This window comes from Melospiza georgiana, chromosome 29, assembly GCF_028018845.1.
Source record: "Melospiza georgiana isolate bMelGeo1 chromosome 29, bMelGeo1.pri, whole genome shotgun sequence".
Classification (NCBI taxonomy): Eukaryota; Metazoa; Chordata; class Aves; order Passeriformes; family Passerellidae; genus Melospiza; species Melospiza georgiana.
Window position 1 is genome coordinate 5,363,062 of NC_080458.1, and position 27,612 is coordinate 5,390,673.

Sequence of the window (27,612 nt, forward strand, 5' to 3'; positions counted from 1 at the left end):
ATCCTCAGGGACACCACGGGCTCCTTGGGGCAGTAGAACCCGGGTGAGGCGGTGCCCTGAGGAGGGCGCAGGGTGCGATGCTGCTGCTGGGAATATCACGGGAAGCACCGAGGAGGGATCCAGGGATCACCCCAGGGATGATTTGGGGAGAAACCAGAGCAAAACCAAGCCAGGCTCTGCTGCCAGCACATTCACATCCCCAAACCCGCATTTGGGATTGAACGGGAGGCAGGACTGGGGCAGGAGCGGCCCCAAGCCCGGGATTTGAGCTGCTCCTGCACGATCCCAGCTGAGCTGGACACGGAGGGAAGAACAATTCCCGGAGGCTCCCGGGCAGCGGGAATTTTCCAGCTGCAGTCCAGAGCTTTGCCCAAATGTTTGTTTAAAATTTGCCAAAAAAAAAAAATTTGAAGATCGTAACAATCCCCGCTTGGCGTTCCACCCAAACCTCCCGCCCACAGCCCGGCCTGGGGTTACCAGGAGACAAATTTGCTGCAGGAGCTGAGCTGCTCTGGGCTGGAATTGCTGGGGGAAGGATGGGATTGAGGCCATCACCCACCCTGAGTCACCAAACCAGCAGGAATGACCCCATCTTGTTCCCAAAATTTGGTCATGGCTTGGCCCCTCGGCTGCAGCCACCCCAGATTGTTTTCCCTGGAGGAGGAGACAGATTTTGCTTTAAAATTCCCCAAAATTTCTGCTTTAAAATTCCCCAAAATTCTGCTTTAAAATTCCCAAAAATTTTGCCTTAAAATTCCCAAAGATTTTGCTTTAAGATTCCCAAAAATTCTTGCTTTAAAATTCCCCATATTCTGATCTCAGTGCTGCAGGATGGGGCTGGATTTTCCTGGGGAGCTTCAGACAAAGCCCAGATGGTGCCTCCCCCTCCCCACCTTGTCTGAGCCCGGGGGGGACCCCAGGCCTCGGCAGATTTTGCCCTTGATCCGCTCACAACTCATTAGCAGGAGGTTCTAATTAAGGAATGAACGCTGCACTTCATGCAGCACCGTTTACCCTGGGAGCAAACAGGATTTTGGAGTTTGCTGTGGGATTTCTCTTTCCTTGGAGCTCCAGAGGAGGTGCCCACTGTACCCAGGGATGCTCTGAGGGGATCTCCAGGTATAAATCTCCAAATTTATTTATTCTCTGAGAATAAATAAATTATTTATTTATTCTTCCTGCTGTCTTTCCCTGAGTGGGAGCTCCAAGTTCAGCTGGGTGGAAAATCCCACCTGTCACCTCTTTGTGTCACCTCCACTGTGCTGGTGGCTGTTGGAAGCTTCATATTCACTAAAAATGAGAATATTCAACATTAAAATGTTTGAACCAGGATTCCTAAAGAGATGATGTGAGGGGCTCCAATTCCCACCCCTTCCCAGTGAACTGAGATTGCAACACCTCACATGAATAAAACAAACTTTTAATAATGTACAGCAGAAATCGACAGCCTGTTTTTTTTTTTATATTAAACAAAAGATTTCCTATCTTACACCGTATGTACATTTTGCATACTGAAGAGGTAAAGTGGCTAAGTGGCTATTTTCTTACAGTCCTTTGCTAAGAAAAAAAAAATGTACAAAACCAAACAAATCAAAAAAAGGGGCAGAGAAGTACCAAGAGTCCTGTCCTGCAGCCACGTACCGCTGATGGACCCCCCTTTCCTTATCCTACATAAAATGCAGATTTTTCTCCTTTTTTTCCCCCCCTCCCCAGAGCTGCTGCAACTTTTTGGGAGGCAAAGCAGCAAATCCCGACAGCTCTGCGAGCACTGGCGCCCCCGGGCACCGATTTTGCATGAGAAAAGTGCTGTGTAAATGCTACATGGTCAGCGTTAGCTCCTTCCCCGCTGGCTTTTCCCCATCTCTCCTGAAGATTTCAGCCCTAAAATCCTGCTGGGAGGGATGTTTCCCTCCTCACCTCGTCTTTTCCCCTGCTTGGTTTGGAGCTGAGGCAGGTGCAGTGTGGCTACAGTTGGAGGGGGCGAGTTCAGTGCGAGTTTCAGAGCTGTGGGAAAAGGGATGGGGGAGCCAAGGGGAGCTTGAGCTGTGCCCTGGCCCCTCCTGCCTGCCCCAGCTCCCAGCCCCGGGCCTGTTCCAGCAGCCTGCAGGGACCCCTCGGCTTCTAAATCCAGCTTTACATGGGTTAAACTGAGGTTTAACTGAGTTTTGGGCTTGCAAGGGATTCCCTTGGCTTCTAAGTCCAGCTTTAGATGGGTTAAACTGACATTTAGGGCTTCCAGTGCAGGTTTAACTGGGCTAAACCTGCATTGAGGGCTTGCAAGTGATACCCTTGGCTTCTAAATCCAGCTTTAGATGGGTTAAACTGATATTTAGGGCTTCCAAGTCCAGGTTTAAATGAGTTAAACCTGCATTGAGGGCTTGCAAGTGACCCCCTTGGCTTCTAAATCCAGCTTTAGATGGGTTAAACTGACACTTAGGGCTTCCAAGTCCAGGTTTAAATGAGTTAAACCTGCATTGAGGGCTTGCAAGTGACCCCCTTGGCTTCTAAATCCAGCTTTAGATGGGTTAAACTGACATTTAGGGCTTCCAATGCAGGTTTAAATGGGTTAAACTGATATTTAGGGCTTCCAATGCAGGTTTAAATGAGTTAAACTTGCATTTGGGGCTTGCAAGTGACCCCCTTGGCTTCTAAATCCAGGTTTAGATGGGTTAAACTGACATCTAGGGCTTCCAATGCAGGTTTAACTGGGCTAAACCTGCATTGAGCACTTGCAAGTGACCCCCTTGGCTTCCAAGTCCAGGTTTAACTGGGCTAAACTGACATTTAGGTTTTGCAAGGGCCCCCTTGGTCCTAAATGCAGGTTTAAGTTTAAGGGATGTGCATGGGAAGCTCTGGCTGAGATGTGACTCAGGACAAGCTGGGGGGGACACAGGGGAACCCCAGTTCTGCTCCCAGGGCAGATTCACGCTGCCAAAAACTCCTTTGGGGGGTGCAAACCAGCTCCTAAAATGATTCCAAACCCACCCAACCCACACTGCTCACTCTGTACAAGGTCATGGACACACAGGGAATCGGGGAGAGGGACACACGGACAGGGACAGACAGCAAGAACACAGGGACTGAAATAAAGACAACCCTGGCAGCCAGAGCAGAGATGAAACCTCACCTTTGAGAGCAGAAGCAAGGTCAGAGTAGAAACAGTTCCAGTGTAAATCGAGCTGTGCATTTGGTTTTTTTTCCTTTTTTTTTTGTTGTTTTTTTTTTTTTTTTTTTGCAGTGATTTCTTTACAAACCAACAGGTCAAGAGGTAATAATTAGAGATTGTTTTTTCTGCTCTTAGAAAGAATTAACAAGATTCAAAAAAGTTAAAATCCAGACCCTCCCAGAAAACAACAACAACAACAACAATAATAATAATAACAACAATAATAATAATTAAAAAAATAATAATCAAAACCACTCCAGTTAAAAGTTATGGCTTCAGAGTTCTCTACTGCAGACCTGACCTCCACACCACAGATCTTTCTGGACTGCCAAAGTCATCAGGGCAGCCACAATTGTCACTTCCAGAGTCTCTGTAGTCACCCCACCTCTCCCCCACCTGGATTCGGCCTTGAATCAAAAGAAAACCCATGCAGATCCCCCCACCCCACACTGAGACACAGCCACTTCCACATTAGGAGATATTTATACACCTAGATTAAAAAGATGGATGTTGATTTCCCAACCCACACCTGCTGGGAGGAACCCCCAGAACTCAGATCACAGAATCAGCCAGGCTGGAAAAGACCTTTGAGATCATCAAGTCCAACCTATGCCCTAACCCAACACCTCCTCATCAGCTAAACCATGAGTGCCATTTTTAAACACATTCAGGGACTCCTGCACCTCCCTGGGCTGATGATTCCAGCACCCAACCACTCTTTCAGTGAAGGATTTTTTTCAGATGTCCAACCAAAACTTCCCCTGGAGCAGCTTAAGGCTGTGCCCTCTTCTGTGTGGGAGCAGAGCCCAACCCCACCTGAGCACAGCCACCTTTAGGGATAAAATCACCCCTGAGCCTCCTTTCCTCCAGGCTGAGCACCCCAAACTCCCTCAGGGCTCCTCACAGGGGTTGTTCAAGCCCATCTCCAGCCTCTTTGTCCTCCCCTTTGCATCCTTCCCAAACTGAGGGGCCAGAACTGGACACAGCACTCGAGGTGTGACCTCAGCAGTGCCGAGTACAGGGACAGAATGATGTCCCTGCTCCTGCTGGCCACACCATTCCTGATCCAGGCCAGGAGCCTTTGGCCTGCTTGGCCACCTGGGCATGCTGCTGGCTCATGTTCACTCCATCCTGCTGCACTATCAGGTCCCCAGAAATCTGTCTGGGTGCTGGAACTGGGAATTGTGTTCCCAGGAGAACTGAGTCCCCACAGTGCCTGTTCCCCCTCTGACACAACTCAACTCCCCTCTATCAAGAATTACAAACCCCAGGGGCTCAAGACAATAAAACCTGGATTCCAGGAGTGATTCTCAGTTCCTCATTTGTTTCATCTTAAAAAAAGGAAAAGTTGTGACCTCACCAGTGCCAAGTACAGAAGAAGAAGAATGGTCTCCTTGGTCCTGCTGGCCACACCATTCCTAATCCAGGGCCACCTGGGCTCATGTTCTGGCTCATGTTCAGCCAGGCCACTGTGCAGCCACTCTGTCCTGCTGCACTATCAGATCCCCAGAAATCTCCCTGGGTGTTGGGAATTGTGTTCCCAGGAGAACTGAGTCCTGCATTCCCCCACAGCACTTGCTCCCCCTCTGACACAACTCACTCCCCTCTACCCAGAATTACAAACCCCAGGGGCTCAAGACCAAAAAACCTGGATTCTAGGAGTGATTCTCAGTTCCTTAATTGTTTCATCTTAAAAAAAGGGAAGGGTGCAGCCTCACTAATGTAAAGTACAGAGGAAGATCTCCCTGCTCCTGCTGGCCACACCATTCCTGATCCAGGCCAGGAGCCATTGGCCTGCTTGGCCACCTGGGCATGTTCTTGGCCACCTCTTGGCTCATGTTCAGCCAGGCCACTGTGCAGCCACTCTGTCCTGCTGCACTATCAGATCCCCAGAAATCTCCCTGGGTGTTGGGAATTGTGTTCCCAGGAGAACTGAGTCCTGCATTCCCCCACAGCACCCGCTCCCCCTCTGACACAACTCACACCCCTCTACCCAGAATGACAAACTCCAGGGGCTCAAGACCAAAAACCCTGGATTCCAGGAGTGATTCTCAGTTCCTTAATTGTTTCATCTTAAAAAAAAGGGAAGGGTGCAGCCTCACTAATGTAAAGTACAGAGGAAGATCTCCCTGCTCCTGCTGGCCACACCATTCCTGATCCAGGCCAGGAGCCATTGGCCTGCTTGGCCACCTGGGCATGTTCTTGGCCACCTCTTGGCTCATGTTCAGCCAGGCCACTGTCCAGCCACTCTGTCCTGCTGCACCACCAGGTCCCCAGAAATCTGCCTGGGTGCTGGAGTTGGGAACTGAGTCCTGCATTCCCCAACAGCGCCTGCTCCACCTCTGACACAACTCACTCCCATCTACCAAGAATTACAAACCCCAGGGGCTCAAGACCAAAAAACCTGGATTCCAGGAGTGATTCTCAGTTCCTTATTTGTTTCATCTTAAAAAAAAGGGAAAGGGGGGGTGGCAGTGAGGCAACCTGATGGGACGTTGTGGCGGCGCCCATCGGGGAGCCGGGGATCCGCTCTGCAGCAGCCTGTCCAAGCTCCACGAGGCTCACGACTCAGCACGGAGAGCACCAGCAAACAGCTCACAAACGGGACACTCGAGATTTGCACATGCACAGGAAGCACGGACAGAGATGAGCCACCCACAGGCAGAGACACCGCACGGCTATGGAGGAGATGACCAGGCACGGGGACACGCGCGCCTCGCGCATGCACACACCGGGGCGGCCCCGGCGCGGAGCCCGGTTGGATTTTTTCAAGCTTAAGAAAAGGAGGGAGAACGGTTGTTGTGAAGCTGATCAACTGTTCCGGCTCAGCCTCTTGGAAGAGAGCACCATTTGTTTTGCTTTTTCTGCATCAACGTGCCAGTCCCTGGAAAAATCCTCGAGAGTACGGCAAGAAAAACCTTCCCTTTCCCTTCCCGCTCCCGGCACCGAGCACATCAACGGGTGCTCAACGCACACTCAACTTTACAGGGATTTCCTTTCAAGGAACAAAGAGTTAGGATCATGGCTGAGATCCCTCGGGTGAAGTCCCTTTCAAGTCTCCACGCTCTCAGGAGGTGATCACAAAAAGGTTTTGGATTGTTTCATACCCAAGCAGGGAAGAGAGCGGTTCCGTAGGCTCCGTCCCCCTGCCTAGCAGCCTGCAGGTCCCGCTGTCTGGTTGTAGCAGTAGGTTGGGCTGAAACACGAGGTAGGCCTCCATCACATGTCTACTCTAGCACAGCAGCTCCTGTGCAGTTTCCTCCTGTTGAGGCTCAGAGCCTAAATTTTCACATCTTCCTGGACACTGAGCTGGGAGAGGGTTTTCTTGATGCGGAGGGCAGTGAGCCGAGCGGCTCCGTTGGCGTACCAGCACTCCCGCATCATCTTGCCCATCACCCGTAGTGCCTGGCCAAGAAAACGACAGCAAATGTCAGAGCTCTGCTCTTCCCCTGAGCCCACGTGGGTCTGCCAGGCTGCTGCTCTGCCTGGGCACTGGCACAGCCTCCACATCCCCCAAAATCAGAGCACACCTTACAAAATTTGTTATCTTATCCTGGGGGAATCGTGGAGTGGTTTGAGTTGGAAGAGATCCTAAATCTCATCTTCCACTATCCCAGGTTGTCCAAGCCCCATCCAACCTTGGACTCTTTCAGGGAAGAGGCAGCCCCAGCTTCTCTGAGCAGCCCCAGCTTCTCTGGGCATCCTGTGCCAGGGCCTCACCACCCTCACAGGAAGGAATTTCTTCCCAAAATCCCACCTAGCGCTGCCCTCTGGCACTGGGAAGCCATTCCCTCTTGTCCTGGAACTCCTTGGAAAGGTTCTCCTCTCCTTTTTCTTGCAGACTTCCTCAAATACTGCAGGGCCACAATCAGGTCACCCCAAAGCTTCTGCTCTCCAGGCTGGACAATCTCAGTTCTCTCAGCCTTTCCTCATAGGAGAGGAATGGAGATGAAAGCAGACCTCACCTCATAGCTCTGCCACCAGTTTGGGATGTTTGGCCGCAATTTCTGATCACACACAACCTTCCTCATCTCCTCAATGGAAGGATCAGAGGGTACAAGGTCATAGTAGGGAAGCTGATACTCCTCATGGATACCTGAAAGGCAGAGCAGGGAAAAATTAAATTCCTGGGAGCAGGGACCACAGACACTGTGCTTGCTAAAGACAGACGGACGGAGGTTTGGGCTCCATGACTCACTGCTGAGATGCGTCAACACTTTGCAGTTATTTAGAACAGAAATGAAGAATCTGGAATTGGAGTGAACAAGAAAAATTCAGGGAAATAAAATGCAGCTGCCTAAACTGGAACAGAGTCAGCAGGCTGGGATCAACACCTCCCAGCAAGGCGCCAGGGTCGCTGTGGGGCTGTCACACGTGGGATGAGGCTGCAGCTGCACGTGCCAAGACATTTATACTGATCTGGGGGAGTCCCCCAGCAATCAGCACCAGCATTTCCTGAAAATCCATCCAAAGGAACACCAGCCACCACTGGGAGCACCAACAGCCTTGACCCAACACTGGCTGGGCTTAGCAGCACTCATGAGTCACTTCTTGGTGACAACACACAGGGACGTGTCCTCCCACAGCCCTGCTCTCCCTCAAACCTCCCAAATCTGATCAAACCACCTTCCTCCTCATCAATGGAACCCCAAGGCTGGGGGGAGACCCAGGAGCAAGCATGGCCAGTGGTCCAGGCACACAAAGGACAGGACTTTTACCTCCTGCATTGCACCTCCGGGCAATCTCCCAGTAGACCAAGCCCAAGGCGTAGATATCAGCACATTTAAATGAATCAAAATGTTTCATGTTGATGGTTTCATCCAAGACTTCTGGGGCCATGTATCTGCACAGAAAAAGGAAAAAAATATTTTCATTCTGAGAGGGAATTTTCTGGAATACAGGAAATGATTGGTTTTCCCACACAGCTCTTCCCAGCAGAAAAAGCTCTGCTGGCATCAGAACAGAACTGGGCCCTGTGATCTAACAGAGTGAAAAAAATAACTCAAGAATAACACCAAGCTGGGAAAAGAGGTAGAAATGTCCCAAAACTACATCAGGCTCCCACCAGAAAGTCCCAAAGGCTTTAGTGAGGCCAAGCTTGTTGTGATGTATTAAATGAGCTCCTGGTGCCAGGTGTAGATGGCTGGCCCACACCTCCCAGCGTGGTGACACCTGGAACATCCCTTTGGCATCAATTTGGGCACAAAACTGACACTGCAATGCACTGAAAAATGCTAAATTCACAGAATTCCCCCAGTGCTCAACCCAGAGCTCAGGCTTTTCCAGCCTTCACCTGAAACATGTGAACATCAACTCAGGCACAAAACTGATGCTGTAGGACACCAGGAAATGCTAAATTCAGAGAATACCCCCAGAGCTCAACCCACAGCTCAGGCATTTCCAACCACATAAATGCCTTCACCAGCGACATCCCTTTGCCATCAATTTGGGCACAAAACACGCTGCAAGACACTGAGAAATGCTAAATTCAGAGAATTCCCCCAGTGCTCAACCCACAGCTCAGGCATTTCCAGGCACCCAAATGCCTTCACCTGGAACATCCCTTTGGCATCAATTTGGGCACACAACACACTGCAAGGACCAGAAAATGCTAAATTCAGAATTCTCCCAGTGCTCAACCCAGAGCTCAGGCATTTCCAGCCACCCAAATGCCTTCACCTGCAACATCCCTTTGCCATCAATTTGGGCACAAAACACTCTGCAAGACACCAGGAAATGCTAAATTCAGAGAATTCCCCCAGAGCTCAACCCACAGCTCAGGCATTTCCAACCACATAAATGCCTTCACCAGCGACATCCCTTTGCCATCAATTTGGGCACAAAACATGCTGCAAGACACTGAGAAATGCTAAATTCAGAATTCTCCCAGTGCTCAACCCAGAGCTCAGGCATTTCCAGCCACCCAAATGCCTTCACCTGGAACATCCCTTTGGCATCAACTCAGGTACAAAACTGACACTGCAGGACACCAGGAAATGCCAAAATCAGAGAATTCCCCCAGTATTCAACCTACAGCTCAGGCATTTCCAGGCACCCAAATGCCTTCACCTGGAGCATCCCTTTGGCATCAATTTGGGCACAAAACATACTGCAAGGACCAGAAAATGCTAAATTCAGAGAATTCAACCCAGAGCTCAACCATTTCCAGGCACCCAAATGCATTTTCTCACCGTTTGGTTCCAACCCTCTGGTTGGGGGCGATGTCGATGGTGTCGGTGACGGAGTCGTGCCGCACGGCCAGGCCGAGGTCAGCGATGGCGCACGTGCCGTTCTTCTTCACCAAAATATTCTTGGACTTCAGGTCTCTGTGAGCAATCCCAGGTTTTCCTAGCAGAGCAAAATAAAAAGCAGCAAGGGTCTGTCACGGACATCTTTTATGTAAAATGTTTTTCTTAGGATTTTTCCTCCTGAGAAGCTGTGAGGCCTCAGGAACAAAATGTAAGCATTGATTATCTGCTGCTGTGGGATGCAACAGGTGGATCTGTGATTGGTCTCATGTGGTTGTTTCTAATTAATGGCCAATCACAGTGAGCTGGCTCAGACTTGAATAACTCTCTTGTTATTCATTCTTTTTTTTTTTTTTCTTAGCTAACCTTCTGATGAAATCCTTCCTTCTATTATTTTAGTATAGTTTTAATACAATATATATAATAAAATAATAAATCAGCCTTCTGAAACATGGAGTCAGATCCTTGTCTCTTCCCTCATCCTCAGACCCCTGTGAACACCATCACAAGCTGGGGAAATCCATTTGTTGAACTGGCACAGAGGCAGAACTGGATTTCAGGGCGTTAAAGCCGCTGTTGCAACACTTTTTCCTGTTTAGATTCATAAGGAACAGAGCAGGGAAAAGCTCAAATTGTACTGGAATGCTCTTCCCAGGGAGGAGGTACAATCACCAGCTCTGGATGTGTTTAAAAAAAGACTGGACATGGTGCTATAGTCTAGTTGAGGTGTTAGGGCATAAGTTGGACTTTATGATCCTAGAGATCTCTTCCAATCTCATTATTCTGGGATTGATTCTGTGATTCTGTAATTCTGTGATTGATTCTGTGATTCTGTAATTCTGTGAGTCTGTAATTCTGTGATTCTGTAATTGATTCTGTAATTCTGTGATTGATTCTGTGATTTATTCTGTGATTGATTCTGTGATTCTGTAATTCTGTGATTGATTCTGTGATTGATTCTGTGATTGATTCTGTGATTGATTCTGCGATTCTGTAATTGATTCTGTGATTGATTCTGCAATTGATTCTGCGATTCTGTAATTGATTCTGTGATTGATTCTGCGATTGATTCTGTGATTCTGTAATTCTGTGACTAATTCTGTGATTCTGTGATTGATTCTGTGATTGATTCTGTGATTCTGTGATTGATTCTGCGATTGATTCTGCGATTCTGTAATTGATTCTGCGATAATTCTGTGATTCTGTGATTGATTCTGTGATAATTCTGTGATTCTGTGTTTTGGAGGCGTCACTGATGCAGTGGCACGCAGAGGCCTCAAGAGGGATGTAAACTCCACATCCCAGCATAGGTGCAGACGTCAGAAGTTTGTGATTCTGCTTCTGCCTGCGCTCACATCCCACCCAGGCAGCGCCAATTTTAGGATGGGATGTGAAATGGTGATATAACTCCTGGGTTAACCCACTTCACAGCCAGCCAAAGCAATCACTCTATTTCTGCTCCAGAACCACCAGATGAAGCTGGGCTGACTCAGGCAGGGTTTGCTGCACAGCACAGCAGCTCCTGTCACAGACATCTTTCATGAAAAATCCTTTCTTTAGGATTTTTCCTCCTGAGAAGCTGAGAGGTCTCAGGAACAAAATGTAAACATTGATTATCTGCTGCTGTGGAATGCAACAGGTGAATCTTTGATTGGCCCATCTTGGATGTTTGCAATTAATGGCCAATCACAGCCCAGTTGAGCCACAAACCTTTGTTATCATTCTTTGCTATTCTATTCTTCTGATGAAACCCTTTCTTCTATTCTTTTAGTATAGTTTTAATGTAATATATATCATAAAATAATAAATCAAGCTTTCTGAAACATGGAGTCAGATCCTCATCTCTTCCCTCATCCTAAGACCCCTGTGAACACGGTCACAGGGATGTGCTGAGGGTCTGCAGTGCCCCATCCCAAAATTTTCCCACTTCCCTCATCCAAGAACCCCCGTGAACACCATCACAAGCTCCTCTCAGCAATCCTGCTTTATCCTCCCCTCGAGAATTCCCAATTTCCCAATTTAGTTTTTACCCTGAGTGCCCACAATCTCCATGTGCAGGTGGGCCAGCCCGCTGGCAGCAGACAGGGCCAGCTTGATCATGCCCTCGATGGTGACCGTGTAGCGGTTCAGGTAATCGAAGAGAGAGCCGTGCTCGTGGTAGTCAGAGACCAGCCACAGCTGAGTCCATGTCCCGTTATCTGCAACAGGAAAGAGGTGGAGCTCAGGCAGATCCAGAGTAGAAATGGCCACTGAGCATCCCACAGGTTTTTGGGACTGGGTGAGGTTGCAGCTCGACAGGGGTGAGTTAAGAAATGGCTCAAATCAGCCACAGTGTGGCCAGCAGGACCAGAGCAGTGATTTTTCCTCCTGTGCCAGGCACTGGTGAGGCAACAGCTCGAATCCTGGAGGAGTTTTGGGCAGTGTAGAGGTCCAGAGAAGCTGAATTAATCAGCTTTAATCCCCCATGACAGGAAAGATGTGGAGGTGCTGGAGTGTGACCAGAGATGGACAATGGAGCTGGGGAAGGGTGTGGATAACTTGTGAAGAGCAGTTGAAGGAGCTGGAAGGCTCAACCTAAAGAAAAGGAGGCTCAGGGGTGATGTTCTCACTCTGATGAACTTCTTGACAGGAGGATGGAGGTGCTGGAATGTGACCAGAGATGGGCAATGAAGCTGGGGAATGGATAATTCTGAAGAGCAGCTGAGGGAGCTGGAGGGCTCCACCTGAAGGAGGCTCAGGGGTGACCTTCTCACTCTGACAGGAGGATGGAGCCAGGTGAGGTAACAAGAAACAGGACCAGAGGAAATGGCCTAAAGTCACACCACGGGAGGTTTAGCTTGGAAATTAGAGAAAACTTCTTGGAAAGGGTGTGGTGAAGCTTCTGCTCTAGGCTTGAGGCATCTCTTACCTTTGTTATCTGCAGCAATGAATCCCAGGATGTTCTCGTGCCTCAGCATCACTGTTTGGTAGATCTCTGCCTCCCTGAACCAGGAACGTTCCTCACGTGACGAGAAGATCTTCACAGCCACGTCACCCCCACGCCACCTGCCCCTCCACACCTCCCCAAAGCGGCCTTTGCCAATGATCTCCTGAAGGACAATGGTCCGAGCCACCGTCCGCTGCACAAACAGAGGCAAGCCTGGGGACAAGGAAAGGAAGGAATCAATCCCTGAGGTGATAGAAGCCAGGTCTCAGAAGCTCTTGGGGAATTATTTCACACCCAAGATGGCTCAGCTACCTCAGAAGGCATAAAATCAGCAGGATGGCTTTTCTGTGGTGGTGTTGGAAACGGAAAAGTTTTAATAAAAGGCAAAATAATAAATCTCTTTATATAGAAAACTCGAGGATTTTGCTCCTGGTAAAACATCCCACAAAAGCAATCAGTTCCTTTGTTCTCTTCTTTTTCTAGTGAATTGCTCAGGTGGGATTTCTGGCTCCTGTCCAATTGGCTATCCTGAAGTTTGAGGTGAAGTCCCTCAGGTCCTATGAGGTGTCTTCCTTGCTAACTGAGGAAAGGAACTTCTGAGCTTTTTTCCCTTTTTAAGGAGACAAAGGATAATTTGGTCACTCTGTCAACAGGGGGCACATTCCTACACTGTGGTACCAAAAAACCTCCTGAAACACCAGAGGCTGAAAAATGTCCTGAAACCCAGCAGATTTTACATTTGATAACAACTGGGAGCCTGAGCAAGACCCAAAGCAGGGAATGGTGGCAGCTCCTGTGTGGGATGTGCCAGTTCTTGGGCAGCATCTGAATTTTGCTTTGAAGCAGAGATCCAGCAAGGAGCAGTTGGGGAAATTCTGCTCCATAACACATGAAAGGAACTGCAGCCTCAACATGCAAAGAATGGAACTTGAAGTCACTTTCTGCCAAAAAGCAGAAATCTCCCCAAATTTATCTTAAGAAAGGAGTCCTAACATTGCTGCCATTGCTCACAGAAAGCATTGAGCTCACCTGCCCACGGCATACATAGAAAAGATCCCAAATATTTTATATCTAGCAGCAGATGTGCTGCTGAAGGTTTATTCCCTGGTCAAATATCAAGTTGTGACATTCTCTGCCTCTGTGGATTTTCCTACAGCTGTAGAATTCCTTATATTCTTTAACCTTCCTAGCTCAAAGGCACCACTAAACTGTGACTTTCCATCTATTCTGGGGATTCCTTTCAAGTGCTACAGAAGCAAACACTGCACATCATCCACCTGGGAAGACCCAAGGGTTCTTTGGGATGAAATGAGCTATTTGCACTGTAAAATGTTGATCTGCTGGGATCTTCCCCAATTTCCTGCAGCTTTGATGCAGGTGACATCCAACAACACACAGGTTAGAAGTTCATGGCTGTTTTCAAGCCAAACCCTGCTCCAAGGCTAAATGGGGAACAGATGCAGCTCTTTGCTCTTGCAGTTAAGGTGGAATTTAACTATTGCTCCTACCTGAACAGACATGAGACTGAATTTAAACATCCCTTCAAGTTCCTCATGCCAGAGCCCCTGAAGAGGCTCTGAGGCAGCAAAGCTGTGGCAACCACCAGCCCAAAGAGACAACAGCAACTTCTCACCGGTCATGTCCCATCATCTCGCAATACCTGAGCCAGAGCCGGAGGTGGAGAGATCATAGACCAGATCTTGCAAGGTCTTGTCCTTGGAAAGGCACATTTCACAAGAAGGATCCTCCATGTCCAGCCTCTGGCGGTTGTGATAGACCCGTTGGTGGTGGTGGAACACGAAGACCACGATGATCATGACGACAAACACGAGGAACACGGGCCCGGCGATCACTGCCACCAGCTCCACCGGGCCCCAGCTCGACGGGGGCTCGTTGTCTTTCAGGTGTCCTTGGGAAGAGAAAAACAAACAGAGATTTTGAGGAAATTATCATTGCTTTGAGGACTTTTGAGTGTTTTACTGCTCTCTCAGAGCCTGGGCAATTTTAGCCTGAGGATATATTAATTAAAGTGTTAGGGTGGGGCTGATCGTCAAGCAGGCAAAATGCAGCTGAAACCTCAAAAAGAAGTTTTGTGGGATTAGGGATTGTGGGCTGTTCATTCATTCTCTTAGACAGGAGTTCTGGGCTGATTTTCCAGAACACTCTGCAGTTCACCTCCTATTTGAACTCAACCAGTTGGCCAGGGCTCCCTGCTCCCTTTTTCCCTGCAACAGTGAACTGAACCTGGTCAAATATCAGGTTGTGACATTCTCTGCCTCTGTGGATTTTCCTACAGTTTCCATCTGCTGCAGAATATTAAAGAATATAAATTCTTTAACCCAACCACCTTCCTAGTTCAAAGGCACCACTAAACTGTGACTTTCCATCTATTCTGGGCATTCCTTTCAAGTGCTACAGAAGCAAACCTGAAGACAATAATTTGTTGTTTTGAGCACAGATGAGACCTCCCCACTGCTCCCAAGGAAAATGACTCTGCAGTCTTCCCAGCACCCACTAAAAACCAGCCCAAAACAGAAAGTAGGAGGTGTGAGGAAGCACCACATGCCCTCTCTGTCCCAGGGATGAGAAGCAGAAGTTTCCCACAGCCTCACTCAGAGGCAGGGCTGCTTCCCCTGCATGGTTCTGAACACAGGCACCTTCCTCCCTACACACTTTGCTCTGAAGCTGCTGCAATGTTCCTCTACTTGTGCTCAGCACTGAAAAGATTTGGAGTCTTGGAAGGGAAGCAACATCAGCTGATAAAGGCAGGGCCAGCTCAGTGAAAAAGGGAACAAACACATTCCCATTTGAATTTGAAGTAGTTTGTTATTTCCACTTTACAGATGAAGGAAATAAACCCAGAGCTCAAGTTCATGCAGCAACTGAAGGGAAGAAGTGAAAACAAGGCTGAGAACTCCAAATTCCCAATCCCAAACAGACAGCTCCTCTCCTCCCACTTCAAACACATGATTTATCTCACTCTCTACTTACCACTGGGAACCATTAAATCAATTTTGTTACAAAAATCAGAGTAGCAGCAGTGAGTATTACGCAGATCCTCTGAACTCAGACAGTAGAAGGGTTTCCCAGCAGGAATCAGTTTTGCCTCAGGGATGCAGGTCCGAACGTGGTGTTTGACACCGTCCAGGTTGAACACTGAGACCATGCAGGCGCCGTCCGTCTCACACGTGGAGTTGGCTTGTTTGCAGTCAGAGCACAGACATGTCAAAGCTGAAATCAAAACAAGATCAACCCCTTAAAACCCACAGAGAGTTAAAGCTTGAATGAGAGGAAACCTTCTTTAAATTCTCCATTTCAAGAGCCGCTCTCAAGCTCTGGAAGAACCGGCTCTGCAAACAGCACAAGTCATACTCAGTATTCCAGACCTGCAAGAATCCAATTTCAGCATGAACCAGACTGTGGAGGCAGAGGAGCCTTTCCAGGAGGTGCCTGTCCAGGCAGCCCTTTGCCTGCCCCTGTTGCAATCACCACCAGCCATGACCCAAGTCAGGCCTGCAAACCAGGTGAGATCTGACTGAGATCCTGTCCCAGCCCAACCTCAGGTCAGACTCAACCCAAACCCAACAATTCCTGCAACTGACTGACATGATTGCACCTGGGCTCAGTGTCCAGGCTCCCTGGAGTTGCTTCATCTGGGCTGGCAAGGGACCACCAGACATGACCCATGTCAGGCCTGCAAACTGGGGGAGATCCGACTGAGACCCTCTCACAGCCCAACCTTGGGTCAGACCCAACACAAACCCAACAATTCCTCCAACTGACTCAATCCAAACCCAACAATTCCTCCAACTGACTGACCTGATTCACCTGAGCTCAGTGTCCAGGCTCCCTGGAGCTGCCTCATCTGGGCTGGCCAGGGACCACCAGCTTGACCCATGTCAGGCCTGCAAACTGGGGGAGATCCGACTGAGATCCTCTCACAGCCCAACCTTGGGTCAGACCCAACCCAAACCCAAAATTCCTCCAACTGACCCAACTCAAACCCAACAATTCCTCCAACTGACTGATCTGATTGCACCTGGGCTGAGTGTCCAGGCTCCCTGGAGCTGCTTAATCTGGGCAGGCAAGAGACCAAGTCATGACTGCAAACTGGGGGAGATCCAAGCGAGATCCGACAGAGATCTGAGATCTGAGATCCTGTCCCAGCCCAACCTCGGGTCAGACTCAACCAAACCCAACAATTCCTCAAGCTGACTGACCTGACTGCACCTGGGCTGAGTGTCCAGGCTCCCTGGAGTTGCTTAATCTGGGCTGGCAAGGGACCACCAGCCATGACCCAAGTCATGCCTGCAAACTGGGTGAGATCCGAGTGAGATCTGACCGAGATCTTCTCCCAGCCCAACCTTGGGTCAGACTCAACACAAAACCCAACAATTCCTCCAACCTGATTCCACCTGAGCTCAGTGTCCAGGCTCCCTGCTGGCCAGGGATGACCACCCCAGCTCAGGGAGACAGGGAGCAGCTGGCAGAGGCCAAAGCCAACCCAATCCCCAGTGACTGCACGAGCCAAGTGTGCACACCCAGCCAGATCAGCCACTTATTTAATAACTGCTTCCCTGATCCGAGACACCACCTTGGGTCAAATAAATTCCTGGCTTTTTGCCTGCTCTCCACAAAGATGATTTGGATAAAGAGAAGGAGAAACTCTCAGGCAGATTCTCACATTTTTTCCACCTCCCAGCTGTCATTGTACTTTTCTCAAGCTGCCTGAAAAACTGTAAGCAAATCCTCAGGCCTTGCCATCCTTGGGAACAAAGAGGAATCCAACAATGTCAAGAAGAAGGGTGGGGCTTGTTTAGCAGCATGCTGGGTTTTTCAGCAGCTTTCATCAGCTCTCCCAGCCTTCCCAGAGGGAATCCAAAACATGTCCTTACCTGCTGCAGAAATGGGCTTTCAGGTAGGGAGGGTGCGAAGAAGGGTTTTAAAAGATACAAGTGGCCACAGTTAACTCTGCCCAAGCTGATCTAAATCCTCTCAGTGTAAAGTCACACACTAAATCACCCTCAATATTTGTGTGTGGGGGCCATGTCACCCTAAGCTTCATGAAAAACAAGCTGCTCCTGATTTACTCAGGGTTCCTTTAGGAGGAAGACACCCATTAGGCCTTATCCCAGAGACCTGGGTAAATCAATCAGGCTAATTGCATTACTACTCACTTAATTCTCTCTGGACTCTGCTCCTCCTTTTCCAGCTGCTGTTGTGAGCTGGTTCAGACATGGGTGCTGGTTAGTTTGGAATCAACAGATTGAAAACAGCAATGAAAATCCAGTGCTGAGAGCCAAGGGAAGGGCTGGAGCTGTGGCAGGAGAGGTTTAGGATGGGTACAGGGAAAGGTTTTTCCCCCAAGGGTCCTGAAGCTGCCAGGAGTGTTTGGACACTGCTCTCCAAAAGGTTGGATTTTGGGATGTCTCCACAAGACCAGGAGTTGGACTGGATGATCCTGGTGGGTCCAATTCAGGATATTTCATGATTCTGTAACTCTGGGATCAAAAGCTGAGACACCTTTAAAAAGCATCATGAGCAAATGGAGGTGCTCAGCACAGGCCAGAGAAATGGGACACAGGACAGAAAACGGACAGGACAGACTGATCAGTGTTGAGAAGGATGGAGAACATCCACAGATTCTGAAGATTTTGAGAGGAAATGTTGTAATGAAAGGAAAAAAACCATCCACTAACATGCACTTCAAACAGCTCCAAGATCAGGGTTTTCCCATGGTCAGCAGAGTGCAGAAAAGACAATTCTGAAAAATCCATACACTTGGGGGAACAAAGGTTGGCGATAAAGGAGATTTTATGAAAATCTGAGATGGCAAAGAGCACCCAGGGCACATTCCTGCCTTCATGTCTACTTAAAAGGAAATGGTCTTTTAAAGCATCTCCCTTATTACTTATCAAAAGCTCGAGGTACAAATTAAAAACATTTAACCCACACACATTTCACTGTGTAGGTTCTTTTCAGTTTGATTTAGATACAACAAAACTGAACTTTGTTCCTGTTAGACTCATTTTTGAGGTCTCAATTCCAAGATTTAGGCTGTGGCAAGTTTTGCTTCCAGAAGCTACAAAGCAAACAAAACACTTCAAAATGCACTAATAAAACTGGTTTTGTAAACTTCTGAGTGAATTATCTGGCCTGAAACTGAGCATGCCTTTGAGAGGGAAAGCAGAGAAGCAGGTTGTGTCTGCTCAGTCTCATTTTGTAGGATTAAAAAACAACAACAACAGAAAAAAAATCAGTTTACCTGCAAGGTATGATACCAGAGCCCCAGCTTGGAGACAGAGGGAGATCCTTATCTGTTCTGTGCAGAAAGCCAAAATTTCCTGCTAAAGGAGGGGGATGCCCCGTGGCTTCACCTCACCCTGAGACAACTTCACCCCTCTCTGCCCTGTTTTAACTTTAATTCTGATGTTTGCACCTCAAAAATCCCCATGGTTAGAGAGCAGCTAGAACAAAGAGAATAGAGCCTTCAGCACATGCTGTCCTTCCTCCACCTCTCAGCACAGACCCCTGAGGGGCTTTCCAGGTATTGTTGGCCAGAACCTTCAAGCTGCAGGCAGGAACTCTCCAATTTTCTGTGTGTGCCAGGGAGGAAAGGCCTGTGTGCTCCTGGCAGAGAGGAGAATTACAGAGCAACTCATGTGGGTCCAGGAAACTCCAGTTTGCTTCATTCTTCTATCAGAAACTTATCAGAAGCCAGGAAAAAGTAAATTGTTGTTTGCCTTTGGGTGAGGGGACAGAAGGTGGGCAAGAAGCAGAGCTGGTGTCTCCTGAGTGCTCTGAGAGCAGCCAGGGCAAAGCAGGAGACAGGAGTGGATAAAAGGATTTTTCATGCCAACAGCATTCTTTTTTTCCTTGGGGAAGAAAAGCTCCTATTGAGCCAAACATATAATCTACTTAATAAAAAACCAACCTGGGCTGAAGGAAACAGTGAAGGGAAACAAGGAGCAGTTCCCAGAGCTGGGCTCGTGCATTCCCCCTGTGCTCAGGCTGTGTGGAAGGAGCTGGAGCTGGAGCTGAGCCCTCCTGATGTGCTCCCCACCCAGACAGCCAGAGCCCAGCCCAGCCCTGCACAGACCCTGCCTGAACAAGCCCAAGGCTCAGCTGCACATCCTGGGCAGGAAAAGCTTTGTTCTCACTGGAGGGATGGAGCAGCTTGGAGCAAACCTTGCTGTGATTCCATCCGAGGCTGGGCCTCACTGCTGTTCACCAAAATATCCCCCTGCATCAAGCAGAAAAGAGGAAAAAAACAAGGGCTGGCTCTGTCCCTCCAAACCCCCCCATTAAAAGCAACCTGTACTCCCAAAATGGATCCAAACAAACATGAAAAGCTTTGTTCTCACTGGAGGGATGGAGCAGGTTTGTGATTTGATCCGAGGCTGGGCCTCACTGCTGTTCACCAAAATCTGAGAGATCCCTCAGCACTGACAATAAACAAAATAAAATTTATTTATTTGCAGTGCTGAGTGATCTCTCCTCAATCCTTGACCAGCCCAGAGTTTGATTCCTGCTCCCCACAAGGTTCTCAGGTTATAAACCCAGCTCTGAAAGGATCCTGGGGCACAGAGGTGTCCATATCCCCCTGCATCAAAGAAGGAATAAAACACTGGCATGGCTCTGTCCCTCCATTAAAACAACCTGTATTCCCAAAATGGATCCAAACAAACATGAAAAGCTTTGTTCTCACTGGAGGGACGGAGCAGCTTGGAGCAAACCTTGCTGTGACTCTATCCAAGGCTGGGCCTCACTGCTGTTCACCAAAACCTGAGAGATTCCAGTGCTCTGACAATAAACAAAATAAAATTTATTTATTTGCAGTGCTGAGTGATCTCTCCTCAATCCTTGACCAGCCCAGGGTTTGATTCCTGCTCCCCACAAGGTTCTCAGGTTATAAATCCAGCTCTGAAAGGATCCTGGGGCACTGAAAGTGTCCATATCCCCCTGCATCAACCACAGAAAAAAGGAAAAACCCACTGGGATTGTTCTGTTCCTCCATTAAAACAACCTGTATTCCCAAAATGGATCCAAACAAACAGGTGGGGGGCTGCAGATTCCAGCTCTGTGCTCCAGGGAGATTCAAACACTGAGCTCTGACAGGCAAAGAACATTTCTCCTCCTCTCCCAGCAGCTCTCCCAGCTCATTTTGCACGGATTTATTCTCACATGTGTCAAGATGTCTCTGCAGCTAGACAGGAAAAAGTTTCACAGCAGAATCTCCTGCAATGGTGTTAAAGCACCTTTAGGAATACATTTGCCAGCATCTCCCTAAGAAAGATGCCATTTTCTCAGGGCTGAAAACTCTACCTGATCAATATGGATGAGGATAATTAACCTGAAGATGATCATTGGTAAAATTGCCAATAACCACCCACGTTATTTACCAGATAAACAGATTTTTTTTTTTTTCTGCAGGGATTTTTTGCTGTTCTTTTTCAACAGGCTGGAAGAATGATTCCCCTGACTTTGAGGGCACAGGAGCTGCAGTTGATTTTTGCCTTTTGAGCCCCACTCTGGGACCACCAGTTTCAGAATAATATCAGCAGCAGAAATGGGGAACAATTAATTGGCTTTGTAGCTCTGCAGCTTCTTTGGATGCTTTAAAGAAGAGGGACGGGTGGAAACATGCTTGGAAGAAAGAAATACCTGTCAGTGTCTGGCTCTGTGCTGTGCCAGAATAAAGAGCAACCTGTATCAGCCAGGGTTAGGAATCCATGGCCATGAACTCCTCAGGTGTGTCCAGGAGTCCCTGTGTGCTCCTTGTTCAGCTGGATAAAGGAACAGGAAAAACTCAGCTCCACTTTCCCAGAGAAAATGATGAGGGGACACTGAGCCATCTGATGAAGGCTTTAAAAAAATCAAGATTTACTTTCCATTCTATTATCATGGAATATGCTTATTCCATTCTATTATCATGGAATATGCTTATTCCATTCTATTATCATGGAATATTCTTATTCCATTCTATTATCACGGAATTTTATTATTCCATTCTATTATCATGGAATATTCTTATTCCATTCTATTATCATGGAATATTATTATTATCATGGAATTTTATTATTCCATTGTATTATAATGGAATTTTATTATTCAATTCTATTATCATGGAATATTATTATTCCATTACACTACCATGGAATTTTATCATTCCATTATATTATCATAGAATATTCTTATTCCATTCTATTATCATGGAATATTATTATTCCATTACATTACCATGGAATATTATTATTATTATGGAATTTTATTATTCCATTCTATTATCATGGAATTTTATTATTCCATTCTATTATCATGGAATATTCTTATTCCATTCTATTATCATGGAATATTATTATTCCATTCTATTACCATGCAATATTATTATTCCATTCTATTATCACGGAATATTATTATTCCATTATATTATCACAGAATATTATTATTATTATTATGGAATATTATTATTCCATTATATTACCATGGAATATTATTATTCCATTCTATTATCATGCAATATTATTATTCCATTCTATTATCATGGAATATTCTTATTCCATTATATTATCACGGATTATTATTATTATTATTATTGTTATTATTATTATTATTATTATTATTATTCATTATTATTCCATTCTATTATCATGGAATATTATTATTCCATTCTATTATCATGGAATATTATTATTCCATTCTATTATCACGGAATCCTGGAATGCCTTGGCTTGGAAGGGACCTCAAAGCTCATTTTGTTCCACCCCACTGCCATGGGCAGGGACATCTTCCACCATCTCAGGTGGCTCCAACCTGGCTTTGGACACTTGCACAGAAGGAGCAGCCCCAGCTTCTCCGGGCATCCAGTGCCAGGGCCTCACCACCCTCCCAGGGAGCAATTTCTGCCCAAAATCCCACCAAGCCATTCCCTCTTGTCCTGGAGCTCCTTGCAAATATTCTCCCCAATTTCTTCTTGCAGACTCTCTTCAGGTACTGCAAGGCCACAATCAGGACACCCCAAAGCTTCTTGGACAATCCCAATTGTCCCATCCTTTTCTCACAGGAGCTGCTCCATCCCTTGCTGGCCCTTTATACTCACATCCACCCTGCTGGTGGGGATAAATTTGAGTCCAAAGTGGCTCCCCAGGTGTCACCTGCACCCACTGCCCCCAAAATCCAATGTCAGGCCAGCTCTGGGTGCTGTCAGTGCCCATTTCCTCACTAAGGAGCTGGAGAAATCAACCCTTCCATACCTTCCCCACATCTCATTTCCCCTCCTGTTGTGGATCAAAACATTTCTCTTTTTTGCTTCTTGCCGGTGCTTCTGATATCTACTGACCCACTGCTGCTACATGAAATGGAGTTAAAATTAGCTGCAAAGCACACTATGAAAAACAAAGCACTTTAAAGCAAGTCATCCAGAAACTAAACATTATCCTGGGATATTTCAAGTTGGAAGTAAGAGCCTCAACTTCTCTGAGCTGGCTGCAGTCCCCTGGCACAGGCTGGACCTGACGTGAAGGCAGCAGGGCTGACTAGAAAACACACGAAATGGAAAACAACAAAAAAATAAAAGAGGCAGGAAGAATGTGGCTTTAAAGTGCAGAACTTTCCCTGCATCCACTCCAGGAACACAAACCAGCTCCTGAATGAATTGTAAATAAAGAATTGACAGGAGTCTCATCATTAAGAGGTTAATTAGAGGAAGTCTTGATGTTTCTGCTGTTGCTCTTCCACCCTGAACACAGACACAGGGCTCCTCATTCCCTCTCTGGGCTCTGCTCTGACACCAATTTTGTGTTTAAAGTGCAGAACTTTCCCTGCATCCACTCCAGGAACACAAACCAGCTTCTGAATAAATTGTAAATAAAGAATTGACAGGAGTCTCATCATTAAGAGGTTAATTAGAGGAACCCTTGATGTTTCTGCTGTTGCTCTTCCACCCAGACCATGGACACAGAGCTCCTGGTCTGACACTATTTTGTATTTTAACTGACACCAATTTTGTATTTTAACTGACACCAATTTTGTATTTTAACTGACACCAATTTTGTGTTTTAACTGACACCAATTTTGTGTTTTAACTGACACCAATTTTGTATTTTAACTGACACCAATTTTGTGTTTTAACTGACACCTATTTTGTGTTTTAACTGACACCAATTTTGTGTTTTAACTTTTCAGCAAACCAGTTTAGGAGGCAAAAGACCCCACAGCCACTGGTGCTGGGGAAGAACACCCTGCACACCTGATGCTGCCCAGGTTTATCAACAACACTTCAGAGCCATCCTGGCTTCTCTCAGGCTTTTCCAGAGTGGAAATTGTTTAGCGTGTGGCCAACATTGCCACATCCAGCAATCCACACTTGCAAGAAGGCCACAAAAAGCAGCAAGGATTTAAAGTGTAGGGATTTAAAGTGTTTCTTTATTTTCTGCTGAAAAGAAAGAAACAAACAGTGCTGCACAAGAGGAGCACAAAACAGCTGAAAAGCAGGGCCTTGAATAAGGAGTTCCCACCCAGAATTTCATGTCTATAAAACAGAGAAGCAATTCCTGCCTGCTCTGCTGCTGTCACCACCCAGTGAACTTTGCTTGCTGCTATGAGAGCTGACGTTTGACTCGGCTCCTTTCGCAAAAGCCATTTCCGGAGCATCCACTGCTGGCAGGGAATTCAGGGGAAAGAAAAAATAAAAACCAACCCAAGTGTCTGGCCAAGGAGCTGGACGAGTTCAAGAATGTTTGTTGGACACTGGTTTTAATTTCCAGTTAGAGAAAGGCTTTCTTGGAAAGTTGTAAGATGTAACTTGCAAACCACGCAGGGTTCGCCTGATTTAACTGGGGAAATATTTGAAGCAGGTGGTGTTAATAATAAAATTTGCTGCCCCAAAATGATTCCCTCAAGGTGGGTTTTTGATTTATTTCAAGCAAAGCTGAGCTGCAACACCCCTTTGCAAAGAAGCCTTGATATTTTCCTTTTTTTTTAAAAAAGATTGATGATTTTTCTTGATTATTTTCCTTTTTTGTTTCTAAAGATTGATGATTTTTCTTGATTATTTTCCTTTTTTGTTTCTAAAGATTGATGATTTTTCTTGATTATTTTCCTTTTTTGTTTTTAAAGATTGATGATTTTTCTTGATTATTTTCCTTTTTTTTTTTTTTAATTGATGATTTTTCTTGATTATTTTATTGTTCCCAGGGTGATCCCTGCCATCCTGCACCTCATTCCACGAGTGCAGCTCCCTCCAGCCCAGGCTGAGCTCACACCTTGCACTGAATAAAAGCGGAAACAATAATCACTCCTAGAGCCCAAAATCAAAGGCACCACGAGTTGCCAAGTTTCCAGGGGATTTGTACACTCAATTGGTCTTTTCCTGTTTATTAATTATGATTTTTTTTTTTTAATAAACACCCATTTTTAGCTAAGTGAAAGCCTGAGAACAGCCATGCCATGAGTCTCATCTGATCCTGCTCTGCCATTTATCACGGAGGAGTTGAAACACCCTTGGTAAGGCTGGGGTTACACCAAAACACGGCTCCTCTCCTCCCAAATTTGCACCCCCAAATTCTCAGAAATCCCAGGTAAACCCTCATCTGCTGCCCAGGTGAGGTTGGAAGGCATTTTGTGTGCTCTGACAAGCCCAGATCTGCGCACACACACACACACACACACACACAGAGTTATTATTATTACCCTCTGTCTGTCAGGTGGGAATGCAGAGCACAAACGGGGAGAGGTTGGGGAGGAGAAAAATATTCCCCAGAGGAACCTGTCAGGACAGGTACCCGAGTTACACAACATGATCACCCCCCTGGGCACAGAGCTGGGCTGCTCTGGGAAGCCCTGAACACCAGAGTGGCCACCAGCCCGTCCTCTGTGCCCAGAGATGTTCAGTCACGTTTTTCCTTTGGGAAAATCGTTCCTTCAGTTCATCCCAAATCAATTTCCTTCCTAAAAATGGAGCTGGGATCCTCTGTTTGCCCCAAACCTGCAGCAGAAACCTCCTGCTCCTCTCAAACGCAGAGCTGAGAGCTCTCACTCTTCCCCCAGGAGCAGCAGGAGCAGGGAAAGGAAAAGGAACAACGCAGAACAAACAAGAGACACAAAGAGTTCCTCCCCCCTCACCTCCCTCCAAACAAATATTTACAGCTGCTCCAGAAGCTCAGGGTATGAAAGGGTTCCTTAAAAGCCCAAACTGCAGATTGGAGGGGGGTGGGTGGTACAGACACACCTCTGGGGTGCCCAGTTCACCCCAGCATGAGCCACAGGATAACGGGAAGAGGCCACAACCCCAGAAATTGCACGACAACACGGTGGCACTTCCCACCTTGGGCTCATCCACACCTCTGTGACAAGCCCAGAAAGCTCTGAGACCTCCAAGCCCATCCTCTGTGAAACTCCTAAATCTCCATTTCCATCCATATCTCCCAAAACCTGAGGCTGAAGGCTCCCAGATCTTCTCTCAAGGTGAGCACAGGGGTCTTCAGAGCCACCCCCAGCCCCAATTGCTGCTGCCTCATCCTGACACATCCTCATCCCACAAAGCCCCAAAGCAGCTCTGGTTCACACAAAGCACACGGGGCCCCTGTGAGCCCCCAAACATCCAACACACGTCCCTGATGCCATCAGAGTCCCCTCTGATTTCAGAACCCCTAAATCCATAGATCTTACCCCCAAATCCTTCTTTTCACCCCAAAACACCCACACCTATCCATGCCCCCCAAATAGTCAACACACGTCCCTGATGCCTTCAGAGTCCCCCCAGATTTCAGAACCCTTAACCCCATGGATCCCAAATCCTTCTTTTCACCCCGAAACACCCACAGCTATCCACACCCCCCAAACACCCAGTACACATCCTTGATGCCTTCAGAGTTCCCCTTTCTTCCAGACCCCCTAACCCCATAGATCTTACCCCCAAATCCTTCTTTTCACCCCAAAACACCCACACCTATCCACACCCCTCTGTGAACCCCCCAAACATCCAACACACATCCCTGATGCCTTCAGAGTCCCCCCTGATTTAAGAATCCCTAACCCCATAGATCCCACCCCAAATCCTTCTTTTCACCCTGAAACATCCACACTATCCAAGCCCCCCAAACACGTCCTTGATGCATTCAGAGTCTTCCCTGATTTAAGAACCCCTAAATCCATAGATCCCACCCCAAATCCTTCTTTTCACCCCAAAACACGCACACCTATCCATGCCCCCCAAATATTCAACACACGTCCCTGATGCCTTCAGAGCCCCCCAGATTCCAGAACCCCTAACCCCATAGATCTCACCCCCAAATCCTTCACCCCGAAACACCCACAGCTCTCCATGCCTCTCTGTGAGCCCCCTGTGAACCCCCCAAACATCCAACACACATCCCTGATGCCTTCAGAGTTCCCCCTGATTTAAGAACCCCTAAATCCATAGATCCCACCCCAAATCCTTCCCTTCACCCCGGAACACCCACACTATCCAAGCCCCCCAAACACGTCCTTGATGCCTTCAGAGTCCCCCCTGCTTCCAGAACCCCTAACCCCATAGATCCCACCCCAAATCCTTCTTTTCACCCCGAAACACCCACACCTATCCACACCCCCACTGTGAGCCCCCAAATATCCAACACACATCCTTGATGCCTTCAGAGTCGCCCTTTCTTCCAGACCCCTTAAACCCATACATAGATCTTACCCCCAAATCCTTCCCTTCACCCCGAAACACCCACACCCATCCACACCCCAAACCCTCAGGGGCAGCCCTGGGGGCACCTCCAGGCCCTTCCAACCCCACCCCACGATCCACCCCTCCCCTCAGTTCAGCCCTTCTCACCACCATGGAACACCCACCCCTGCCTCTCCCCGCCCCCAAACCCCTCAGGGCCTCCTCACACCCCCAGCCCTCCCTCACCCCTTTCCCCTCACCCTAAAACCTCCCCAGGGCCTCACCCCACACCCGCCCGCCCCACGGCCGCCCCCAGGCCCGGGCAGGCCCCGGCTCATCCCCCCGCGCTGCCCTCAGCTCCCCGCATCGCCTCCCTCTCGCCTCCCTCCATCATCCCTCGCTCCCCCTCACGACCCCTCCCCGGTCCTCCCCGTTCCCCTCACGGCGGGGGCGGGGGCGCCGCCATGTTGTGCCCGGTGCGGGCCGGGCTCACTCACCGCGGGCCCCGCCGAGCGGGCCGGCCAGGAGCAGGAGCAGGACGGGCAGGAGGGCGGCGGGGGACGGCGGGGAGCGGCGGGCGGATGGAAGGGCCGGAGGGAAGCGGGGGGCCCGGGCAGCC

The 27,612-nt window shown here is 48.0% G+C and overlaps 1 protein-coding gene across 1 annotated transcript; it reads right to left on the reverse strand.

The window, feature by feature from the left end:
• Nucleotides 1-1,402: 1,402 nt before the first annotated feature.
• On the reverse strand, nt 1,403-27,612 carry ACVR1B (activin A receptor type 1B). The gene is made up of 10 exons (XM_058042177.1): nt 27,491-27,612; nt 15,332-15,571; nt 14,001-14,249; nt 12,323-12,553; nt 11,445-11,612; nt 9,358-9,514; nt 7,885-8,009; nt 7,132-7,262; nt 5,197-6,571; nt 1,403-4,814 (listed from the first exon to the last, which is right to left on the reverse strand). The coding sequence occupies exons 2-9, from the start codon at nt 15,504-15,506 to the stop codon at nt 6,446-6,448; spliced, it is 1,362 nt and encodes a 453-aa protein (XP_057898160.1). The 5' UTR covers nt 15,507-15,571; nt 27,491-27,612; the 3' UTR covers nt 1,403-4,814; nt 5,197-6,445.

Coding starts and splice junctions, on each gene's coding strand:
- ACVR1B (XM_058042177.1), bottom strand. CDS start 15,506: ATGGTCTCAGTGTTCAACCTGGACGGTGTCAAACACCACGTTCGGACC. Junction 12,554..14,000: donor CACCTCCGGCTCTGGCTCAG/GTATTGCGAGAT, acceptor CCTTGTCCCCAG/GCTTGCCTCTGTTTGTGCAG. Junction 8,010..9,357: donor CAGAGGGTTGGAACCAAACG/GTGAGAAAATGC, acceptor TTTTCTGTGCAG/ATACATGGCCCCAGAAGTCT.